This window comes from Opisthocomus hoazin, chromosome 1 (genome assembly GCF_030867145.1).
Source record: "Opisthocomus hoazin isolate bOpiHoa1 chromosome 1, bOpiHoa1.hap1, whole genome shotgun sequence".
NCBI classification, from domain to species: Eukaryota; Metazoa; Chordata; class Aves; order Opisthocomiformes; family Opisthocomidae; genus Opisthocomus; species Opisthocomus hoazin.
This window is the reverse complement of record NC_134414.1, coordinates 49,240,122-49,253,536: the sequence shown is the minus strand read 5'-3', so window position 1 is coordinate 49,253,536 and position 13,415 is coordinate 49,240,122. Positions and strand designations below refer to the sequence as shown.

At 35.5% G+C, this 13,415-nt stretch overlaps 1 protein-coding gene across 1 annotated transcript in view; it reads right to left on the bottom strand.

Moving 5' to 3' along the window:
- PIBF1 (progesterone immunomodulatory binding factor 1) overlaps positions 1 to 13,415 on the bottom strand; it is a 124,506-nt gene that overhangs the window by 85,437 nt on the left and 25,654 nt on the right. Inside the window, exons 8-10 of the mRNA XM_075422957.1 lie at positions 11,290 to 11,471; positions 6,277 to 6,402; positions 2,750 to 2,848 (exon numbers count right to left, since the gene is read on the bottom strand). Of these exons, the coding sequence (XP_075279072.1) occupies positions 2,750 to 2,848; positions 6,277 to 6,402; positions 11,290 to 11,471 (407 nt within the window). The remainder of the gene's footprint in view (positions 1 to 2,749; positions 2,849 to 6,276; positions 6,403 to 11,289; positions 11,472 to 13,415) is intronic.

Sequence of the window (13,415 nt, the reverse complement as noted above, 5' to 3'; positions counted from 1 at the left end):
GCTTTAAAATTACAAAAAAGTCTTAGACACATCACCAGAAGTTTAAAACAAAGTGAAAATGCTTCCATTTGGTCATAATTTTTTTAGAATATGTGCGACATTGACCACAGTTTAATCCAAAATATCAAATCAATTAAGCTTTTTTCATTGTCACAGCTACACGAAACATAGATTCTCACACAGAATTTGCGGCTGTACAATAGCAAAGAGAGCAACAAAACTTACACCCTGACCTAACAGCGATCTACTTTGAGGCTGAAACAGAAGATTCTTTCTCAGTATAACTCTTTCATGAATATTATCACTTTGGTATTTCCTTGGCATTTATAAACAGCTGTTTACAAAAAGCCATCAGAAACATCAGTAAGAAAAATGAAAATAACTGCACTTGACTAGAAAATTGGGTATTAGTTACACTTCTGATCACAAGATTTGCCATGGGCTTTATTTAACCACCATTCAGGCCAGTCAACATTCCACATACCTCTGAAGCTTTCAAACATGTTTGTTTATACAGATTATGATACCAGTGGTAACCACGATGAGTCACCTTGTTTTCACTAAAGTAGAACTAGCTGCTACAATCACTTAAATATAGAATTGGACAACATAGGTATTCCTTTTTTATCTTAGGCGTTTCTGGTGATATTAGAAAATTTCTTTGTTCCACAGAACTGCCACATGTTAGTCCACAGTGAATTCAGAATTTGGGGTCTTTTAAGTTTATTTATCCCATCTTACCATAACAGTTTGTTACTTTGCAGTTCATTTAGGTAGATGATTCAGAATGTGGAAAAAGTCACGGTCTTGACACCTGTACTGTGGTTAGAAGTGAGGTAGTTTAAAGAGGGACACCTACATTTTAAAGAAGGGAAGTGTAAGTTTTCCATTTTCCCAAGCAGATTTTTTTTTCTCTGAAAAGCATAATCTTCTAAGGAATAATCCACCTCTTTGAACTCCAAAAAACAGTAGTAATCAACTTACTAACTTACTTAAACTGAGGAAAGGAGAGTTTTAGTTAATTGGAGAACTTCTCACTAGAAGAAGCTACAGGAGGACAGAAACATGAGTGTATCAAACAAGATGACAACAAATGGCATATTACTAACTTTCTTTTTTTCCCCTCTAAAGCTTGCATTTTAAAATCTTCTTAGGTTTCTGACTGCAGGGGAATTTCCCTCCCCAAAAAAGCAATAATATGTAAAAAAACACGTTGTATGACTGTGAAGACAGCAGAATAGAAAAGTATTTTCTCCATGGTTCTTAAGTTTAAAAATAAATATAGAAAAAATACTAAAGTTATTTTCATTAAAAACAAGAAAGTGCATACTCCATTTATCATATGCCAGACCTATTTTACAGAAGAGCTTCCAGTCAGATATGAGCTCCCCATATCACAGTAAGTCTTATCACAGTGAAAGGTAGGAGTCTCATCAGAAAGAAACACACAGTTGACTCAGATTAGCATTTTATTTTGACTTAGGAGATCAGTTTTGAACTAGTTTTCCCACTTGCCCCCACTTGATTAGCTTTGATTTCCGCATTTTGATTTGCATTGTGGAGCCATCATCTCAGAGTTTGCTAACTGAATTCCTGTTTGAGAATCCAAGAACACCTACAACGCACTCTAACTGCTAAAAGGCATTCACAGCACCCTTGGACCCACTCTGCCCAAATTAGAATAAATCTGTAGTCAAACTCCTGAAACTCCACGTGGATATCAAGTACTCTGACCCATCTCGTTTATGCCAGAATTACCCCTGTTGTTTCACGCTACTAGTTAGCAATGACATTTTTTCAGTCCTTTGTCAATGCTATTTCTTCAGTAATATCACTACTGCAATTCAGGTGTTATACATAAAAATTAAAAGCCTTAATTAATTTGTGCCTATGCTTAAGTTAACAACATTTTAATGGATTACTACTTGTAATTAAAAACAATTCCAAGCAAAAAAGCTCACATCTAATACTTTGAGCAGATAACTAGGTAATATAGTTGATTAATGAACTGACCTTTTTATTTTAGAAAAAAAAAATTGGATTAAATAATGAATCAACTCCAAAATTAAGGACACGTGACAAAACTTACAGATTTTATTACTGTCCATAATTTTAAATTATCTCATGATTTACCACTGCTAATATTCTAAATTTACAAAAAATGAAGACAAGGTGCTAAGAGCAGGATAGCAAGACTGTTTGTAAATGGACAGAAAATCAATCGTAGTTTCCTTCTCCATATGAATAGAATTGTACGTTGTATTTTATACATGGAATATGAATGAATGATAAGAGACACCAGTAAGAAGAGAAGCATGTAGGAAGTGTAACTGTTCATGACTACTGCTCTCTACCCGCACTTTACAAAACCTGTTAACTGAAGTCATCATACAAGATAATTTTCTACTTTCAACTAAAGAAAAAAACCAACAGAACAGGTTCAGAATTTGACCACTGATACTGTACAGTATGAAATCCACATTCATGCTATGAGATGCATAGCTATGTTTTCTTGTCTTTACAGGATTGTAGGAGAAGTATCAAACTTTTACATAGTTACTGCACTGGTAATGGAAAAAAACATACGACTAGAATTAAACCTGTAATTTCATTTAAAAAAAATGTTTGTAATTCAATTTCTCTTTATAAGCAGAAAGCCACAGCAGTCATTCCTCCTACCTAAAACTCCTTAGATATAAATATAGTTATACTTTTAGATTTTTTTATATGCATTTTGAAAGATACTTACTGTTCTAAGAGTTGATCATATTTTCTTAAAGCATCCTTTTCAGCAATAATTGCTCTTTCTTTTTCAGCGACAGCATTATCTCTTGCTTCTCTCAAATTTCTGAAGGAAAGAAAAGTTATTCTGTCAAGAATCTGTTAGGAAAAAGACTGTCTTGCTTCATGAGTTACAACTGACTGATCTTAACTTCAATACTACCTTCTGCAGTTCTCACAGAACGATAGAGGGGTCTGTCTGTCTATATGCCTATTTATCACAGAGTCTTTACTTCAGATTACTTTCACATATATCAGCAAAGTTTCCAGTTCTGAAATTCTAAAAACAATGAACAAATCACCTATTTATATGTATAAATCTATGAATAATTCTAGAATACTAGAACTGTAAATTGTTCATTTTTTGTAAGAATTAAATAAATGCCAGTAATTTTGCTTGGTACTTCTAGCTGGGGGAATGCTGTCCTCCTAGCTGAGATGATTCACAACTTTTACAACAGAGCAGGAAAAGATGAGCTAGACACAGAAATCCTACTTCCACATATGACTAATTGGCTAGTTAGTCTGATATTTAGGTTACTGCACATCATCGGTGTCTCCTGGCTTCTACTGCTGGCATCATTTTTGATCTGCACAGAACCGTAAAATAACACAAACATTTTAGTGCAAACACCAAAAACATTTTAGTCCCCTCCATCACAGGAACTTTTTGACGTAAAGCAAAGTGAAATTCTAGTCTCAGGCAAATTTTGAAGAAAAGAGAAAAGTCAAGATATAGACATGAATGGAGAACTTAAACCCATGTAGATGTTATCTTAGGTCATTTTAGCCCCACTAAGAGGTATGTAATTTTTGGATGAAAGACTATTTTCTAGACTAAGGAAATGTTATCGATGGTACTTTTCTGAAGTCAAAGTAATCTATACAAACGGGAAACAGTTACTTATGAAGAATCAAGATCAGAATTATGCAACAGTTAACTGGCTATGAGAGAAAGACAACAAATTTTTCTTTAAAAATTGAGTTACTGAACTGCAGAATTTACCAATGAAATTCAGGGACTGATCTTGAGAGCAGATTCTTTAAAACTGACTCATATCAAAATATAAGATTGTGATAATTAATTTTGTTAATAGCATTAAGAACAAGCACATTATGTCTCAGAGTGGGAGTGCAACGCTGTATCCTTCAGACTAGAGTAACGGAAGTGGGATAAAAATTAAGTGGTAGGAGATATACAGCGACTAGTTTAAACTATTTTGCTTAACTGAATAGCCAATCAACTGAAAATGAAATAGAAGGAAAAAGGACACAAGCAAGGTAATGCTCAACCAACAAGATGACAATCACAGATGTAACTTCTGTTGAAATATTATCAACAGAGCTATGAAACATGGTAGCGACACTGCCAGTTTTCAGATTGTGTGACTGTGATTTTAGAAGACACAAAGCACTGATATGATGGCTGCACACACAGGCCATATGTACCATCAGGTATCAGGCAAGCCCGTCAAACAAGTGAAAGCACCCTTCTAATACTACCTACAGACTCATAAACAGGTATGGGGGAAAAAAAAAGTTGGAATGAGGGCAGGGGAGGGGAAGCAGAAGCACAAGGGCATCTCTATTAGCTTTCAAAATAAACCTCTTAGCAACTGCCATTTATTGCCCTTCAGTTCACGTCCCTAAACTATTCTAGAGTGCACAAACTGGATTCCGGTCAGATTGACCCAAGCCAGAAGACATGCTCAGAAAGAGCATCCAACATGCTCAAAACTACTAAACTGTGTTTGATCTATGGGAACAGACTACAGCTAATCTAAAGTCAAACCTCATGCAGACATTCACGTGCCCTGTAAAATCACTCATGCTTGCAAATGCAAACGTAGCCAATGCTTACTACAACCAAACAAGTGAAACTGATCCCAAATAAAAAAAGCATGAAAGCACCACCTTTTTGTTGGTTCCCTTACCCCCATTTTAGCTTCTTGAACTGACCCATCCAAGCGCAAGGTAAATGCAAGAAATTCAAAAGAAACATCAGGCCCCTCAGGCTTGGCAAAGTGGCAAGAACAACTGAATATTAGATGAGCGTAGCTGCAATACCATTCCATGATGAAAGATGAAGATGAAACCAGCATTTCAGCTTTATTTTCAGTCACAATCAGCATCTCGTCATATCACGCAACTTCATTGCAAACTGCTTTGCTCACAATGTGGGGTTCCGTTTGTCTCGCCATTGAGGGGTACCTCAGACTGGGAAGCACTGTCTTACAGTGGAATTTTTTTAGTATTTTATATAGAAAGACCATACACTAAAAATCCATTTTTGCAAAATTTGAGGTCAAATCTAAGGGATTTACATTTCAGAAGTAATTACTTCAAAATGAGGAATAAAACTGCTGTAAATTGGTTCCAGATACAAATGAAGTATCTTTCAGTAGCTTTCTCAATGATATACAGACCCTCGTCAAATCTCCACCAACAGCGGAGGTTTAAATACATACTTTGTAATTCAGAATGGATTTGAATACAGGAAGTGGTGTGGATGTATGTGTATGTGTGTATATGTATTTTACTCACACTTGCAAAACTACACAATGATGTAGTTTTTTTTTTTAATTAGAACCTTTCAGTTGACTGGAAGACAGACAGCAGGAGTCATGTTCATTTTTCACTCTTGCAAGCAGTAACAAAACTACCTATTAGAGGAACAGAGCTGATGCCACAAATGTCTTTTTACTACAGTCATTTCCTGCTCCACACAAGACATTTTCAGGACATCTACAATGAAGTTGTAATGAATTATTAAGCACTCCTCACATTTTAAAGGAATAAAAGTGGCAAAAAACAAAGTCAAAAAGAAATCCAGTGCCAAAAGTCTAAATCCTTAAATCCCTAAAGGCTTACACATGTAACTAACTCTCCATGTAATTCCATGGGATTCAACAAGATGACACACATACAAAATTCAATATGCAGGTCTTCACAGGATTGGGATCCTCTTCAAAAGAGGATTTTATAATAATTTACAGGAAATCAATGCTTTTTTGAATCATAATGCTATAAAAAATCTCAAATAGATTTATTCTAGAAAGGTCTAAATCTTACTGGTTTCCCCTCATTTTTTCTGCTTTACTTTCTACATCAACACCTTCTCTTCTGGTTTCATGGCACGCTTTCAAGATTACTTGTATAGCATGACAGGTAAACCAACACATTTTGTATTAATTAACTAACACTATACATCTGAACAAACTTCCAACCAGTAATATTTAACTAGAATATGAATTTTAATAATACTTTTCATTGACAATGTTGGATGTCCATCATTTAATAATAAATATAACACCATACATTTACTGTACAAGTATCAATTTAATTTTTACAAGATTTTCATCAGTTTTATATGTGAACTTAAATTCTCACATTCTGATCACCTCTCAAAGAGCCAATCAACTAGAATTATACCTAACCACAAAACCGTACTTTGTCATTTTTGCCCAGTTAGGTTATTGCCTGCATCTTATCTACCTGTTTTCACGTTCATACATCTCTTTTGAAGTGCTTCTTAGTTGCTCAATTTCTTGATTTGTTTTCAACCTTATTTGTTCCAACTCTTCATGTAATCTCTTTTCATATTCCATTTTATAGTGGTCTCTGTAAATCAGCAAAACACAATGTGTGAATTTAAAAATAATTGCACTGGTCAAAATATCAAAACTTCAGGTACAGCTGTACAAGTACAGTAAAGCACTTCTTGATTTTACATTTTATTTCAATTCTTACTCATTTTCCTCCCACATTGCTTGAAATACATATTAGCCTATGTTCTCATACAAATTGAGTGCAAAATCAGTCAGGAATAAATAATATTTAATTGAGAATAAATAAAAGCTTTCTGCATACTGTTTTGAGTTTTTTCGACTAATTTGACACTGATTAATCACACATTATGCTTAACATTCTTCCAGAAATTCTTTGTCAGCCTCTACATGAGTGTTTACGTTAGTTAACCACTTAAAAAAAACCAAACAAACAAACCCCTCATTTTCCAAGGTTTCCAGCTTCTTCATCACTGGGTAAGGGTTGATTATCTTGCTAACTTACAATACTGCCATGCTACTATAACACTTTGTTGTGTACTAGTTGCACCTCATACAGGGAAAAAACATCACAAGAAACACCGAAGATTACATGCTGTGGAGATTTGTGAAGTCAAAAAACCCCAACATCCTGGAATTTATCCTGTCAATGTGACACATAATTTAATTAAAATATATACTTAAGTTTTTAAGCAGCAGATATCAGAAGACTACAGGATAAAAGAATTTAATTTCAGAGTAATATTGGCATCTTCTTGTAACTTTGGAAGCCCATGACAGATTGCAGGGAATCCCATAAAGGATTTCTCCTACAGAACTACAAAAAAAGGGTATATTGTAATTACTTAACAGCTAAGGCATGTTAAAATCTTATAGTATCTGGTTAAGCATAGTTCAAGAATAATCAATCAGCAGTGAAGCAACTGGTAGAAATTACAGGTTTGGAAATAAAAGAATGTTTATGAAGAAATGCGCAATTACAACTGTGAAAGGTTTTAGATTTCTTCCAATTTCCAATTGTTTTTTTAGAAATCAGTACCTGAGCTGGCCAAAACCTCCTTCACATTAACTAAAACCCCTAAAATATTTAAATGTCAGAATGCTTTCTGTCGAGGTTTTCCTGTTTTCTTCTTATTGATATACTGAATTTCAGCTGGCCCCTCTGCTTCCTCAAGTGTGCCACATTACAGCAAAATACTTCATGAAGATCTTTGATACAATGAAGAAGTTCACAATTAAAAAAAAACCAAAACCTCAAACACGCTGACTGGAATGTAACGTCCCCATCAGAAACTGTGTGTTCCTTACATGTCATATGGCTCAATATGTAGCAAAAAAAAGTGCTGAAGATCAGGATACAACTCTTATGTGCAGAATCAACAAGCATCCCCATTATCTTGGTACTTAAACAATTTGCTATTACCAGTACTACCTGCCAAAAAGAAATTTCTGTCATTGCAGAAATTACACTTTACCTCCCTTGGTAATACTATCAGAAGTCAGGAAATTTCACTGAAAAAATCAGATGAATCCAGAACAGTCTTGAACACCCACAGTGGTATCACCAGAACACAGTTCAAAGTGACGCTTATCTTTATGATGACTAAAATGAACAAATGGTATAGTAAAGACCATGTTATGAATATATAACTTGACTGCCCTATCAATGCCTTTTAATAAACACCGAGTTGCTGCTGAAGCAAAAGACCATCATTTCCAATTTTTATTCCTGATCTGCAGTTACAGCCTTTTGCTCAAGCAGTAATTAAAAATGTTTTTGCCTTATCAAGTTGTTTCGTCTTCTTCAGGCTGTAGGCTTCAATGAGCTTTCCAGGCCTATTATTCATAAGGCTTTATACTGCAAATAAACTAAACATGATCTGAGCATCTCAATACAACGATGGATTGTGTTTTAAGATTAAAGATATAAAGGGAAAGCCTTCGTGTTGGTCTGTGCTTACACATAGATCCCCAAGAACTGTAGCTATCAGCTGCTGCCATTCATCTTGCTACCATCTCAACATATTTTAAAGTGTCTCTTTTTTAAAATTTGGGAGGCTAATCCCTCAGTTTCCTAAAGTCTGTAATTTTCTAACTACAGTACCCCAATGCCAGCAGTGCTGACGGTGACCAGAGGGTGAATTATTCTTTATTCCTAGAAATAGATACTTGGGTTTGTTTTCATAGAATAGTTTGAGGTGGAAGGGACCTTTAAAGGCCATCTAGTCCAACCCCTCTGCAAAAAGCTGCGACATCTTCAACTAGATCAGGTTGCTCACAGCCCCGTCCAACCTAACTTTGAATGTTTCCAGGGATGGGGCATCTACCACCTCTCTGGGCAACCTGTGCCAGTGTTTCACCACCCTCATAAAAAATTTCTTCCCTATATCTAGTCTGAATCTATCCTCTTTTAAAAAGTTTAAAACCATTACCCCTTGTCCTATTGCAACAGGCCCTATTTTCATCATCTTCATTCCTGAACTACAGCAACCAAAAGAGATCGATGTGAAGCGAGCATTAAAAAGTTCAAATTCTTCAAAAGGCAGCAAATAGAAGCTTACTATCCAAACTGATGTCACCTCCAGGAAGCACGGAGGACTGTAGAATGTCCATTAGTTGGCACAGTTTTCTCCTGCTCTACTTTTGTACCTCCCTAATTTACCTAGCAAACAAATAGGATTCTGTAGAGCTCTCTGTAAGAAACCTGATACAGTACATATTTAACCCGAGAGATGGATGATTTAAATTGATGAATAGATGGGAATCCCCACTATGGGATGCAGTCTCAGAAGATGTACACAAAGTGTGTACATGTGTGTGGGAAAATGTAAAGAAGGGACAGCTTCTGCAATATTGCAGATCACATGCGAGTTTTAAAATGTTTACAAAATGATACTATTACCACCATATTACAAAATAAACCTTACATTAACATTTTTATATTTTACATCACATTTCTGCATTATGAAATGACGTATTCAAAGTTCATCAGCAGGTCAGCAGCAGAACCTTGAACAAAACCTAGGCTGCCCAAGCTGCAGTGCAGTCTTACATATGCTGCTTGATACACTACACCGTCTTCTCTGCTACACTGTATTGTCCCTGCAAAAGACAGTAACGATCACTAGACAAGAGCGGACATACCAGCATTTTCATTACAGTCAATATCTGCCCTATTAAAACTAGCATCATGAAGAGAGTCGCCAATACCAATGATGTCAAGAGAGAGATTTGGTACCAGTACAGAATCCAAATGACAGTATGAAGATCTCTTAAGGCAAAGTAAGAGTCACAGAGTTTCTCTTTAGTTGGTATCGAAATGCAAGAGACAGAGATCTCTGACATTCCAGAGGACAGTGAAGGAAGCTTGCACAGTATCCCAAACTGTGGTAGAGTCAAGCTACGTACATCTCTTTCTAGGCTCCTCAAATGGAGACAGATCTGTAAGACTGCCTCTACATTATCACTGGAGGATAAGGATTTCAGTGTGGTTTTCTAGAAATAGAAATCTAGCTACAAGTCACTGCTTACAAGCACATTTCTAGAGAAAGACTGCTCAGACCTACATGATTCTTTCAAACCTCCTTTAAAAGCAAGTCTTGAAAATGTATTTGAAGTGCAGAAGTTCCAGGTGAACATAGTTCTGAGATGCACATATGTAAAACAGATTAAAAAAAAAAGTTTAAGTGACTGCATTAAAAGGAAAAATAGTATTAAAAGCACTTCTGATAGGGGCTGGAACTCCACAGCTGATAATTTCAGTAGAGTGCTCTTCTATTTCCATTTAGATAACAATTTTTCTTGTAGTTGTATTACAGGTGAGTCATATTAGCACACTTCATCTTAGTTATAGAAGGACACAAGATTTATAGATGCTGTTTGCAGTTCCATCTTGATTCAAACAGAAGGAAACAGCTGCAGAGAAACTGAACCTACTTCATACTCTAAACTTATTGATTGAATCCACAGGTGTTTTTTTAAGGACAGTACTAACCAAAAAATGGTTTCATGTTCATTAATGAAGTAGGTACAGGCAAATACTTTATGTAACTTTGGGATATATATTGAAATTACATTTTCTGGCATCTAGATGTAGGAAAATAACATGAACTGGATAACTTTGAACTCTGAATAAGAAAAATCTAAATGTGGTTTTAAAGTGGACAACGCTCTTAGTCATGATTTAGTTTTAGGTAGTCCCATGGGAAACAGAGGGTTGGACTCGACGCTCCTTATGAGTCCCTTACAACTTGAGATATTTTGTGATTCTATGAAAAATGGTATTACATATGTAGCAAGATATGTAGCTGAATAGCACAGTGTTTCCCGTTCAACATCCCATACATATATCTGTACCAATTCAAATGGCATAAGGATTTAACACTATTTACCACTGTGGCTAGCATACAATGATCAAGGTACTTCTCAAGGATACATTTAGAGAATCTGTATTCAAACTTAAGATATCAAAGACCGATAGCTCTAATAGCTGATACGAAACATACTATATCCTATTTTAAACATTTGTGAAAATTAAATTTATTTTGTTCTGCAATAATAATTTAGATTGTCTTTCAAATAGTCCTGTTTTTAATAAAACACACGAGGGGGGTAAGATACGTTACATATGCACTTTAAAGAATTTTTCTCTCTTTTGTAATTAATTGGTTACCTTCATAGATTTCTATATACACCTAAGAAAAGTTGCCACAAACCTTCAATGCTGACATCTTCACAACTATGGTCTTATATCAAAGGTTTAAAAAGTAATTTCCTGATACACATTAAGACCCAACAAAAGCGTTCTGTTTCTAGTTAGACAAATATGGACTAACTTTCTGAAAGTTAAAATTATTTTTAATTAAACAGGATTTGTGCAAGAAACAAGGCAAAACAGTTAAATAACTTGTCTACTGATAGAAGCGAACACACCATAACTTACCTGGATGCAATGTATTTTTCATACATTTCTTCCCTAGCTTTTTTGGCATCCTCTAGCTGAATCTGAAGTCGTTCAAGACGATCTTCTTCATGTGCACAGCGAACACTAAGCTCCATGTTCTGGCGATTAAGATAATCTTTATCTTTTTGCAACAAGTTGAGGGATTGTTGTATGGTTGCCAGCTATAAAAGGCATTAAAAAGAACACTTTAACATGAACTTCAAGATAAGTATTTGACCTATGTACAACATATTTGTGATTTCATTTCAACTCTCTTCTGTGAAATCACGTGCAGCAAAAAACTCTATTTACTGTTATGTTTAATGTAAGTTGGTGAAGTTTTACGCTTAAAAAAAGACTTTAATAAAATTATAATTGTATGAGTTTTCATGATTTATTTCTGGTAGCTGGCATCTGAAAAAGGGGTATAATGTCCTGTAATCTACCTCAGTATCTAAATAGTACTGAAGTACTGAATAGTGATAGTACTGAATAGTATTACATCAGAAATACTGATGTCAAGTTTTGCTGCCAATCTGTCATCATACTGGCTACAATATTCTCAGCAATAGAACTGAAAAGTTTAAGGGAACCAGAGTGATTATTGCTCCATAAAGAAATGGTAAAACTGCTAGTTCTGGGCTGAAGTATATCATGATTGTTGTGGACAAGGTAATGTTCCAAGCTAGCACCAAGGGCAAAGAGGGTTATGCATGCCTTGTTCTGACTTTCCATTTAGCCTAGTGTTGCTACAAAAGGATGAACTGATGCCAAAGTAGAAACACGAGTATCTTGTGAGTCTCTGTAACAGCCTTCCCAATCATCAGATCAGTCATCTTTACTACTCCAAGAAGAAAGTGGTGTGGGAGAGCGTAGTCTCCACCTATTTGAGGTTAACATCGTCAGTGAACAGCCATAGAGTATACTGGCACTGGTGCAGTGGCCCAACTCCTTACTCATGACAGCAAACTGCAGTTTTATCACCTTAAATAATGTTGCTGTTTAAGGTCCTGAGGATGTTGCATGCGAAGTTCAAAGAATGATAAATTAATAACCTGTTAGAAATATGTCCCCAAAGCTATAAAGACATTATGTACATGTTTTAGATACAATTCACCCTTCTCGAGCCATAAAAGGACTAAAAGTTACTTAAGGGAGATACTTCAGTCAAAGACATGGAGCAACTAGTTAAACATCTGAAAATTTGTACTAAACAAAATGCTCTTAAAGGTACGCTTCTCTCCATCTGCCCACTTGCTGAGCACCACAGAGGGTGAGGTATAAATGCCTGTCCTATACTCTGCTTTATTTCAGACAAAAACACAATTGTCCTCTCTCTCCAAGTAGCAAGTCATATATATATTCACAATGAACACAGACATCATGGATTACTACATGAAGAAAGACATCTAGCAGTTACTACCCCTCCAACTCTTCCTTCCCTGGAATAAATACTGCATAAACAGTTACAATGGTATGCTCTTCCAGTCTACAACTTGTGATACTGTATCATCATACACAAAAACCACCACAGACCTTCCAGACGATTCAAGTAATGACACAGTTTGAAGTGGTATTTTACCTTAAATTAGTATTACTTTTATTACCTCTTAGATTAATATAGTATAAAGTTAACGAAAAAAAAAGTCATTTTTGTGGCTACACTGCAGTGCTTGATGTGTACATACAAACATGATGTACATGACAATACTTTTTTGGCCATTGTTCTATGCTAAGAACAAACTTGCATTCTGATGTCCTTTTACAATGCTAGAACACTGACGAACAAACAACCTAACAAAGCCTTCAAACTGATACAAAAGAGGAGAAAAAAGATATTTTCTAACAGAAATTCAGTTTCTTTCCTAGTGTTTCAGAGAATCTCTACGGCTACCTGTAAAATTAGGCAGAGGAATACTATCTTGAAAGTGGTACTTACAGCTACAATTTTACCTGTAACACTGTCATATAGAGAAACTAAGGAACACACCCTCCCCTGAATTCTCTCAGGCGTAACTGGTCTCATTTACTCAGCTGCCAAAGTGCTAACACACAAAGATCCTGCATTTGATTCTTGCCTGAATCTGTACAGAAGTCAAGAACAACCCTCTCATGCAGTGCCCCTT